This window comes from Hippoglossus hippoglossus, chromosome 24, assembly GCF_009819705.1.
Source record: "Hippoglossus hippoglossus isolate fHipHip1 chromosome 24, fHipHip1.pri, whole genome shotgun sequence".
Lineage (NCBI taxonomy): Eukaryota > Metazoa > Chordata > Actinopteri > Pleuronectiformes > Pleuronectidae > Hippoglossus > Hippoglossus hippoglossus.
This window is the reverse complement of record NC_047174.1, coordinates 6912730-6924879: the sequence shown is the minus strand read 5'-3', so window position 1 is coordinate 6924879 and position 12150 is coordinate 6912730. Positions and strand designations below refer to the sequence as shown.

The 12150-nt window shown below is 39.4% G+C and overlaps 1 protein-coding gene across 3 annotated transcripts in view; it reads right to left on the bottom strand.

Annotated features, from left to right (window-relative positions):
• rngtt (RNA guanylyltransferase and 5'-phosphatase) overlaps positions 1-12150 on the bottom strand; it is a 70129-nt gene that overhangs the window by 13632 nt on the left and 44347 nt on the right. For 2 of the 3 annotated variants that reach the window (XM_034580130.1, XM_034580132.1), the window contains 2 exons: positions 10079-10147; positions 976-1076 (listed from right to left, as the gene is read on the bottom strand). In XM_034580130.1, coding sequence (XP_034436021.1) covers positions 976-1076; positions 10079-10147 — 170 coding nt within the window. The remainder of the gene's footprint in view (positions 1-975; positions 1077-10078; positions 10148-12150) is intronic. The other variant, XM_034580131.1, reaches the window with a different exon arrangement.

Sequence of the window (12150 nt, the reverse complement as noted above, 5' to 3'; positions counted from 1 at the left end):
ACTCCTCTGTGTTACACGTCAATTAAATTGTTCTCAAAGATGGCTTCGGTCATTATAGGTACTTATGTGTGCTCAAGTATTAATTAAGACCAATATAAGTTTGATTTTAATAACTTATTTGATGCTATATAGAGTGACAGCTGAGACTGACTAGAGACCTCGCAACTGTGGCTCCAGAATCTGGCTCCACATGCACAAGATGGCTGTGTTTGTATGCCGTATATTTTAGCTTCATTTCTGGACAGTGGGAGGAAGTGGAGATGCATCATCCGTCTTTATATATAGTCTACGGCCTTGCCCAAGAACATTTCGACATGTTGACAGGAGGAGCTAGTCATTAGCGGATGATCTGCTCTACCTCCTCAGCCACAGCCTCCGTGACATCATACTTGTTACATCGAAGGAGTTTGGAAAATTTCAATCAGTGCTTCTCAATAAAAATAATTGAGACAGAAATAAATCCAAGGCTTGAAAAAATACCTACAGGATATCAATTGTCTTTTCTAGTATAGAATTGTTTGTCTGCAGAGATGTTTACCAGGATGAGGGCTACGAGAAGCACTGGTGCGTCTGAATAATTTATACTACAGAGAATAATAAACAAACGATGGAAAAAGAGAAGGGCAGTTATGTTTCCCCTTGCACATATAGCCGCATGCAGCAAGTAAGACTTTTATGGGATTGCAGATATAAAGAGCGAATGAAGGCGATGATGGTAAAGTATATTAACTTCTGCGGACCGTGAGAGAAACTGAACCCCAAGGCCAAAAAGGAAACGTAGAAAAAAGATGGCATGAAAGCGAAAGGATAAATGCCAAAGATATTCAGTGCCTTTCTTTGAAATGATCGCTTTTGACATCTGCACACATAGAAAATGTACATGCATATCTGTGTACGTGTGATGCCGTGTCTCGCAAAGTGACTGATTCTATTACATTCGTCAAGCAAGGCGTTTCCCTAGCAACTGGGACTTACCCTTCTCCTCCGACTTTGGTGATCTTCAGGCGAAAGTCCACAGAGTTGAGATTGGGGGGCTTCCACTTGAGAATTTCATCACACCTCCCAGCCTTGTATCTCTGCAGGGACACCCCCCCAACAAAAAAACAAATTACAATACAGAAGATGATTTGTGGGGTAAATAAATATGAAATCTCCTTTCAATGAACACGGATGACAAATGTGTTTCCACGAGAAGTCATTTATTATTGTCAACCTATATCCCGTGCCGACTTAATGGCTGAGTGATTTGTGAGCCAGGCAGAATTTTTAAGCAACAGCATCATTTCTCATTCTAATTCGGCTCCACTGTAATCTTAGGTTAAAAATGTGTGTCTGTGTATCAACAGCGTCATGAAATGCAAACAAGTTCCGGATAAAAACAAGGAGAGCTGAATGTATCATTTGTTCATGAACTTCATATTTGAAATGAAGCGATTACAAGTGCGAACTATTACGGTCGGATAAGCTTATGAATAAGAATAAATATGCATAAGAATAGATATGTAAATATAATGAGGCTTCCAAATAATGATTTAATATGATTGCATTTTTCACACATCACCATTGTGGTTCACTGTGCAGTAACGTCTCTTTGATTATTTATGCCTGCCTGACATTTAGTGCGACAAGTGCACTAGAACATGAGAAATGTAAAGGCATGACGGGTGGAGGCGGGAACAGATGACCAGATTCTGTCACTGTCAGGTTGCCCGGTAACAGAAGTCTACTCCGAGGAACTGTGTGGAAAATGGACAGGATTCCTCAGGAGGACCTGCTCTGTCAGAACAACATGCCCAAATGAGGAGTTCCTGGCTCCACCCACGTATGGTCCTCTGACAGCATTAAAACAAAAAAATCACCATGGGAAGAAACATACAGTACAGCGACTTGTCAAAAAGAAACCCACTGCTTCACATACACAAAGCCCAAAGCCTGAGTTTGCTGAATAGCATGACAATCTTGCAGGTTGATAAAAAGTTTTCCAAAAGGCTTTTTCTATGAAGGCCAGTGTCTCTAAAATTACCCTTATACTCTTTATATTATACAATGCTATTGTCTTGTTCCACATCCCATGTTGTATCCCATTTGTCAAAGTTCAGTGCCATTTCTCCTCCGTCTGGCTCTGAGAGTAAATACACAAACACGGCTGATGCATGTATTTGAGGTTTAGACTGTAATCCTTCCTCTGAATGCTGAGTTTCTTTTTCATTTGGAACATCATAAACTTGGTTGCTATTTCACATTTTTTCACCATGCTCCACATTGCTGAAGAATACTCGTCTCCGTAGCTATACGGTCGGTCCAGCTTTCAGCTCCGATGGGCCAGTGCAGAGTTGTCGTCATAGAAACTAAAACGATATTCAACTGGCAGTAATTGGCTTAATGAGAATGAACAAATGGGCGATTCACTCATATGTGAAAGTCTCGCCTTAGGTCTGCTAACTCAAAGAGTCCACCTTAGTAAACTGGTTAAGTTATGGGTAGTTTGACTTTGTTGCTTTAGGTGTAAAAAGAAGGGAACAGAGTGTGAAGTGTCCTTCTGCATTGTCCATTGTGGTGCTCTCAGTGTGGGAGGCGTCCTTCAATCCTCTTTTAAAAGGCTATTCACCGCAGTTAACTAGACAGCCGGGAAAGAGGGCACGTATCTTTTGAAGAGCCTCGACTTTTTTTTCTTCTACTGAAAACGTGGGAGTGGAAGGGAACATTCTTCAGTGCATTTAGTTATGCTATGCTGCACAGGCATCAAAATAACCATTTGTGAAATAACTTGCCCACTTATGTTGCTGTAATGTGAAATGAAACAGAAAAAGGGAAATCTACAAATGCATTAAGTGATGAAATATTCCTCTTCCTACTGTTGATTGGCTACTTGATAAATGATCTGAACTAAAGAGAGAGAAATACCAACTTCTGAAGAGCTAAGATGCATAATGAAGAAGGTCTGCATGGTTTGTGTGTTAAGAAAACAACAGTATATAAACTGTGCACCTCGACCAGCCCTGGAGAATCCACGAGGTTTATGTTTAAAACTCTGAAACTACATTTTCAACCAGAGTGAATTTCACTTTAGATGAATCCAAGCCAGCAGAGCCATAGCAACAACATCGCGAAAAACCCAATCAGACTGCAGATTGAATAAATAGACAACCTTCGAATTAATGCCAGAGTGGAAAGAGCGCTGCCAGTCGTACTCGCGCTTTCATTACTATTGTTAGACTTGTCCATAAGTGACTGCACATACAAAACAAGAGCTTTCTATTGAAGTGCCCATCAGACATTCAAAACCTGACCTTGAATTCAGGGAACACATCTCTAATCTATCAAAACTCATTTGCATGTAATGATTGCATAAAATCTGCTCCTGCTGCTGGGATGTGAGTTCAGAGGCTGTGAGTGAGGGGAGGAAGAGCTGAGGGTGATGCACACTGTGAAAGCACAGGTGTGGCTGCATGGCTTCGGAAAAAATAAACACATTAAGAGTAAATGTAAATTCAAATGACTGAATATCATCTAACTATCAATTACATTAACTCTTTTTTAATGTCTTTCTGGGAATTGCAGACTCTAATAAAGCTCATAACCCCATGATACATTCTTTTAGACGTGAACTCCAGAAAATGTCCAGAAAATTGGGTCCACACAGGAGATTTGTTCTGTATTTCACTTTGCGTCTGACATGTTTTAGAAACTTCATTGAAACGCTCACTCGCTCTGTGTGAATCTTCTGGACTTTGAATTTGAAACATCGGAGGTCACCAATCACTGGCGACACTAATTGTATGTTCTGTTCATATTTGAAGTATATATATGTGATATACAATATGATATCTGGAATACTTCACTGTTGGCACAATGACTCAACCTGATTAGGTAGAAGGAAGTCTGGCCCCTCTTTCATACAATAGAGCAAAAAAAATGACACGTCTTCAAACCGAGGAGCTGAGGTCCAATCTTGTAGATCACCTAAAAATGATTCAAGAACCTGGATTCCTTTTATTAAATATAAGTGGGTAATCTATATCCTTGACTGCAGCTTGTCAATATCCAATTTTGTACACAACTTGCACACCCTCCCTGTATTGTACAGTTGCTGTTGTCGTTTCTCCCCTTTTTTCCCTTCCCTCCTGCTCTGTGCCAATATGTCTCTGTGCCTACAAATCTGTGACAGAAACAGTCCATTACCATATGAATATAGAGTATGACAGGCTCATCTTTCCACTAAAATATTCAAAGAGCTTTTGCAACTGTCTTGTTGTCTTGCAATTGTCTCTGCTTTTATTTTTTCGGGAGCGTTTCTTTTGGTTTGTTTTGTCTGTGTTCATATTATTATTATTATTGCTATCAGTGTTATCTTCTTTGGAGAATAACAAAGTGAGAAAAGGGCTGATTGTCTATAATCATGCACATATTGTAACTATAGATGTGGAGAACATGACAAATTATGCCAGAAGCCATGCATGGTAAATAAAAGCTAAATAAATGTAGAAAATGTTATTCTACTGAGGAGAAAGAATCTTGCTTGAGGATGTGCTTCAAGATGAATCCTTTGATTACCCCTTTTTTCAAAGCCTCATTTCAATAACAGCTTTTTGCTTCCAGGCAGACTTATTTAAGTGTGCTGCAGATTACAGACAAAAGGCTGGAAAAGTCCAATAAATCTGTTCCCCAGAGAAAAAGCTCCCTCTGTTACAGCTCAGACACACTGGCCCATTTGTTTGAGAGTCACATTGTATATGTGAGTGTGTGTGTGTGTGTCTGTGTTCGTTCCTTTGGTGTAAATGTCTCAGAATAAATTGCAGTTGAGGAATACAGGGACAGGGGAAAGTTTAGATATTGAGGTGGATGGTGCAGAGATGTGACATACAGATACTCTGAAGAATAACAAATCCCACATAAAATGATTAAATGGATTCAAGAAACCACAAAATGCACCATAATCAATGTTTCGACCCAAACCCAAGTCTGTTTCACAATATAAATTAACTTCTCTGGGCTCAGAATTGATACAAATCACATCTTCTGTACTGACTTGGCTTTTTGAGTGGAGTTAAAATGATTTGCCATAAAACAACAGTGAGAAGAGAAATGCTTCTTGATACTCTTTGTGCAGAGATCACCACCTGGAGTTCTCCCCCATAAGCAATTCTGCCGTCTGTGACAATGGTCCCGTTATAAATTCAAAGTCTTTCCAGTGCTCCCTCAACAAAGAAACCATATTCCAAGGACGCCGTGTGTCGGGTGAGATAACACGCCCAGCAATCGGCGGAGCGGCTGCAGAAGCAAACCTTTGTGTGCACAAAAACTGACTTCAAGCCCCTGCTGAGATTAACCTCGAGACCACCATAATCCCATCCACATAAAGAGATTAACATCACACTAGTTGATGTAGTGGTTGACAAAAATCAATGACTTTGGAAAATAATCTCAATCTGAGGCAGACACACATTAATATACGCCTGCAGTGATGGTGATAAAAAACTATTTAAATTCATCCTACTGCTGCGTGTGCTGTAAACTGCTGTGAATAGACCTTTAATATATGAGTAATGAGTTTGTAAGATGAAATCTTATCAAATATTTAGTGTGAGATCAGAAGTCTTATGAAGTGAAACCCTTTGCTCTCTGTTATTGATTAGATGGGATTTCACAGCAATGATGTCTTTTTCTATCTCCTCATATTGATTCCACCTGGGGCACGGATACTGATTATAGATCCGATTACAGTGTCTCTCTTTGTCACAGGATGGGTCGCTCCATCTTCTTTACTCTCAAACTAAAACCAGTTAAATGCATCATCACACATCTAATTCAAATGCTTTCTGTTCTCAGAAAATTCCCCATTGACAAGGTGAAACAGAAAACAAAACCCCAAAAGTCTCCACCCATTCTAGCAGCTCCATGAAGATTTAGTTAGCCACAGCGGAACCTTGAGCTAAAGGCTAATGTCAGCATGTTAACGAAAAAGATGCTAACATGAACGTCTTAGGAAAATGGCTCCCGACGTTATAAATCAAGTGAAAGCGAAAGTCGACGTCCATTTTTATAAACGGTGGTATACATAATGGTTAACAGCTTCACTTTAAAATGTATTTGTTGTGACATACAATGCCGTAAAAGGAGTAATTGAACATGACATATTGGGCACAACAGGATAATATATTGATATTGATTTACTCATGAATTAATAAATCAGAGCAAATAAACCAGTATGTCATTGTTTCTACTAACAAAGAAGATTTCTACATTGAACAAAAAGAGAAAATATTGCCAGATGCAGAACATCAAATCTTAAAACATCCCCCCTCCACCCAAAATGTTAGCTGCCACTGCTCTGCATCCATCACAAATAATGGCTTATTTACATAGGTTGGCATATAAAGGGGACTTCCAACAGTGTCAATCAATAATGCAATGACACAGGCTAAAGGTCGAAAGAGTAAATGCCTTTTAAAAAGAGAATTAATTCAGAAAAGCACTCAGTGACAAACTTATTCTTTTATTTTCAAGGTGACCATGAAAATGTGGATGGTTTGTGGACACACTGTGTGTGCACGGCTCATGATTGGTGATTGGATTTGGGCGTGCGCTGCAGACAGAACAGGTGACAGAACCTGCAGACAGAACAGGTTAATCCTTTTCAAACAATGACATTTTAAACTCAATTAAATATTTTCCTATAAAAGAGAACATTTAATTTAAAAAAAGCCAGCAGCAGCAGCAGCAGCCAGGCTCCATCCCCGTATCCATCGCAATCTTAATTTTCCTTGTGAATATTTAATAACCTCTTGGAAATGGCTGTTTACAATTGTGCTGTACAAATTTTATTTGGTGAAGGCCATCACAAAAGACTATCTCCTTTCACATTAGGCTTCGCATTCGGTTGCTTGTTATTGAGTGTGATCCTGCTAAACACGTCCCCTGCAGCAAGAGGACTAGACACTGTAACTAGGGAACAACTCACATACAACACATATCGACGGGTACAGTCCAGTTTGAATTACTGATATTAGCACTACCATTTTCTTTAAGAGGTACATATGTCAAACTAAACGTATACCTACTTGAATTTTATTTGTTATGTTGGTAAGTTAATTGTGTCACTCTGCTTTTCCATGATTGTGGTTGTTTAGGAATGTTAGTACCATTAAAGTATGTCTTTAACAATGGCCTGTGTATCATCAGAACAGTACCTGTGTGCACTCTGTTAGCCATCGCAGAGCTAATCGGCTATCGTCAGATGATGAATAAGCCTCTGGGGGCAATTGCCAATATTTAGTGCATCTAGTATAGATACCAAGTTTAATTTATTACACAAGTCAAACGTTCCTCTACACAAAACAGCAATACATTTTGTAGGTGTTTTAGGTCTACACAGCATTTTGGCTAATCTCTATAAACAGATTAAAGATATTACAAAGATTATTCTGTTAGCAACGGTCTCATTAGCAGAGTGTGGTTAGATGCATGTGAATTAATAAATCTATTTTTATTTCTTTTGACAGCCTCTCTTTGTCTATGGCAGATCCATAAAACCCAAACCTCCTGCTCAAGCTGTTAACATGTTTACTGCAATAGAAAAGTAAACCCAGACAGTGTTAAACAATTGTTTCTTTTCGAGGCCGTCAAATCAGATGACGGACAATTTGCATCAACACCAGTTTTTCGGCCCATTTGTTTGAGTGGCGACCAGCTGTTGACCTTCAAGAGTTTGGAGCGATTTCCTTCTGTCAGATTTATGAAACTGTTATAAAAACATCGTGAACTGTGATTTGATAACAGATCAGCCTGAACAGTCTTAATGGGACACAAGGGAAATCTGTGTCTAGGGTGGTAATTTCTGAAATCAACTGTACACACAGTCTTGCAGTGCCGTGAAGAAGACTTCCACCCTGACAGCGGATCATATGAAAAGGGATTTTTAAAGAAAGCATCTGATAAAAAATTTAACAGAACGACAACCTGTCCTTAAAATCAGTCGACTTATTGACACGACATCTGCACATTGGTCCATCTGATTCTGTTTCTGCTTGATGAACAGCAACCATTTCAAAAAACTGTAAAATGCACCTCTGCCACAGCAAATCAATCCGTGGTTGATTAACATGCTTTCAACATCTTCCTCCTGCCTGGATTTTTTATGATCCATCTTTTTCACGGATGTTAAAGAGGACAACATCACCTCGAATCAATGTAGGGCTGCATCAAAAGCACCAACACCGGTGCTCTAAATCCCAAAAACATTCCCCCGTGTCGATTGCATGTAAATTGGAAAATAAATAAGGTGTCCAAAAATATTCTCAAAAGCTTTTCTTACATAACGGGGCAGCTTAAAAAAGAAACTAATTACCACATCCTATTTTTAGGTAAATAAACATGCAGTAAAGGATCATTTTTGTACAGTGTAGTAAATTAGAAACTGATCTAATTAGCTGCGCTGTTTTGATGTGAGAGAAATGTCGCAAATTAAGCCCTTTTTCAAATCCAACTGACATCCAAATACATATAAGTATACAGGGGAAAGATTATATTGAACAAGGCACAAAGAAATCAGTGTCACAAACTACAAGCACATGCTAATATATGTGCTTGTAGTATATATATGTATATATATATATATATATATATGTATATATATGTATTGATCAAGACAGTAATCTGCCAGCCTTGGAGCTAGGTTTGCTTTAGAGATACACATTGTCTCCCCCGTTTGAAACATACCGCCGCCAAATTTCATCGCCAGCTCTCCAGAGGACTGTCTCCATCTGATGGCTGTATGATAATTACTTCACAAATCACAGACAGGAGCTGACAATGCTCAACAAGAGGGAGAAACAAACAACTGGTTGAGGCGGGGGCCGAATTTTGAAATCAGTTATATTCTGCTTTAAAACAACAGAAACTCTCTCATGCTAATGTGACATCTGGTATCTTTCTGTCCAATTCATTAAATGTAATTAACAGATGGAGCCCTCTGAAAAATGCTCTTATCAAAGCTGCACTGTAATGCTTCATTTCATATTCATGTAAAAGCTCCATTTTAATGCTTAACATCCTCCTAGCCAGTGATGTTGAGTGTTAATTTTTTCATCTGTCACCAATATTACGTTATGCTGGTATTTTAGTAACCAAACCATGGTCCTGTATTTCAGTTAACTCAAAGTCACTTAAAGGTTTTGGATCCAAAACATGGCAACTTGGACTTTTAGATTACCCCTCATAGGCTCTGAAGGAACCTCTACAGTAAGTACAAAACAAATAATAATATAGTAATAGCGTTTGTTTTTTGTAGCCCCTGTCGACACAATCCTGTCTGCACTCTGCACGCAGTCCATTTGACCTCAGGGCTTTATTATTCCTCTTGATATCCATTGTCATTTGTGAGAGCTCATATGGCGTGTGATCAAAGATGATCAAACGAAGCTGAAGCACCCGAGGGTCGTGGTAAAATGTCTGAATACTTATGTCAATGTGAGTATTGAGTGTAGATGAAGAGCTAAATGTGAACAATTTTAGCATGAGGCCGAAAAAAAACTGAATACACTGCATCTGTCCATGATCTACATTAATATTACAATAAGATATTTTATTTACACAGATCAGCCACAGGATTAAAACCTGTAACTGGTTTAAATGTTGTTGCTGGTCAGTGTATCACTCGAGTCCACCGCAGGACAAAAGAAATCGCATTACTCTCACGGATAAAAAAATTATTTTCCACAAATCAGTATTCCAAAGTGTGGTTCTGCCGCGCGCGCGCGCACACACGCGCGCACGCACACACACACGCGCGCACGCACACACACGCACACGCACACACACACACACACACACGTCTGGTTTACTGTGCAGCATCTCACAGTGAGGTCTGTGTTTATGTGAATCCATGTAGGAGGGTGGTTTCCTTTACAATTGCAGGCAAGATTGAAATGGAGAGTGACAAATGGCGGCTGGTACTGACAAACTGTCTCATGAAGGAGCTCGGTGGAAGAAAGGACTGCGCCTGACAATCAACCTGCGGCTATGGCGCTGCGGCTTTGAAAAATGACAGACGGCCGTACATACAGAGATGGAGGCTTACCCCGCATGGCTGGAAGACAAGCCCGTCAACTTCGTGGCTGACCTGGGATGTGAAGCTGCCTTCCAGTAGCTGAAATAAAAAAAATAAAAAAAGGAGGATACAGTTTTAGCCAAGGAAAAGATGAGAAATGACAAGATGGGCAGCTGAAAGCTCTACCTGGATACACAGGAAGAGACATTGATGTATAAAGTCGGTTACAGCTCATGAGTCAAACAATATCTAACCCTCAAAAAGTGAGGAGAGTATTGAGTTTTAACATAACCTCGAGGCTTACATCTGGCAAATCCTGCACAGTTTGATGCCTTGTTTTTATCCATCCAGCCCTGAAACTAGGCATTCATCTCTTTGATTGAGATCAATATCTGTACCTTGACAGGCCAGTTTGAGGACAAGAATAGCAACAAATCATTTAGTCCCTGATAACTGGAGAGAGTGAATTTCATATCCAGCATGAGCGTCAACCATAAAACGCTGCAGCTGTTGCAGGGAAAAGGAACCTACAGCACATTGATGGAGGGGGGGCTCCCTGGAGACATGGCAGAGCTACGGTACAATTAAAGCATATTTTCAACATCATGAAGCACATCAACAGCCACGGCAACCGGAGCAACGATATAAGAGGCACTATATTAATACGGAATATGAGAACTGCACAGAAGAAGAGATGCCTTAATTCAAGAGTGCTCTCCTTCGATGGTTTCTGCCTTGTCATTACAGAAACTGAAGGGTTTTCATTCCAATGGACACTTGAATTTTTCCAGCTTTTCCAACATCCATCAAGAGGAGAAAAAACATTAACATGAAAGCGAGTGCTGCAAATACTGTTTGTAGCTTATGGACTTACAACAGCAAAAACAAATCTTCTGTAACACTGGAGAATACCAGAACCAGCTGCTGTACAATACTGACTAAAATAAAATGATCAGGTTAGCTGAAAGAAAGCAGGTTTTCTCTGAAGGACAAATTTGAGAATTAGGCCTTTCCTTTTTCCTTTTCTGGAGGAATTTCAAATCTTCAAGTAGGTGTTTTTAAAAGTCTGACTCTCCGAGACCACTGCACTGCTGTGAAAAATTTGAGATGCCTCCACCTCACTCTGAACTGTCTTAATAACTACAACAGATCTGTGTTTTGTTTGTTGTTATTGTGTTCTTTATTTGTCACGTTGCAAGTTCTTCTCCGTGTCACTGTGTCCTTGAGAGTTCATCATGTTCTGCTATGTACAGACATTTATTGTGATGAATAAATTGAGGCAAATGCTTCTACCGACTGTGTGAACACTAGCAGAAGCCTCAATAAAATATGACAGAGGAAATAAGGCTGAATGTTGAACAAATCCAAACAGTGTGAAAGCAGAGGAGCTGAATTGTAAGTCAAGAATTCTGTGCAGTCAAGTATGAATGTGAAAACTTTTGTGTTTAGACAGAGAAGAAAAAATTAGCATTCTGCACTGGCATGAAAGAGAAATCTGCTGCGGGTGCTCAGAGGGTGGAGAAATCAATCTAAAAAACATATCATATACCTTAGAAAATGTCCAGTTGTAATGTAATACCAAATATCAAATCTAATATATAACTGCACATATATACACAGAGCAGAATCTGAGATTGCAGGAGCACTATCGATCATCAACTTAAAAAATAAGGGCTGTAGGGCTGCAAAGCAAAGAAGGGTCACAAATATGGATTTTAGCTAGAGAGCTAGAGAGTTCCAATACATTTCCCCTTCAAAAACCAATTTTATACCTGAACTCAGCTTATTGTCATATACAGAGTACCCATCAGATACCAGTTTACTTAAACAGAAAAAAACTAACAACAAAAAAACTATATTGTTAGAGCTGTATGCTACTGATTACTATCATTGTTGTGTAGCCTGGCTCAGGTCAACCCCTGTCAAACACAAGTTCATACTGAGAATGAATGAATGTTGGACTTCCTACTGTGAACTTATTACATAGCTCTGCAGTTACTCTTTAAACTCGCTTTTGGTTTAATGGCCCCGCAAATTTGTGTCAATGTTGTTTTTACAGCTTGTTGTTGTGCCGCCCCTGAATGGCTGACAAAAAAAACAAA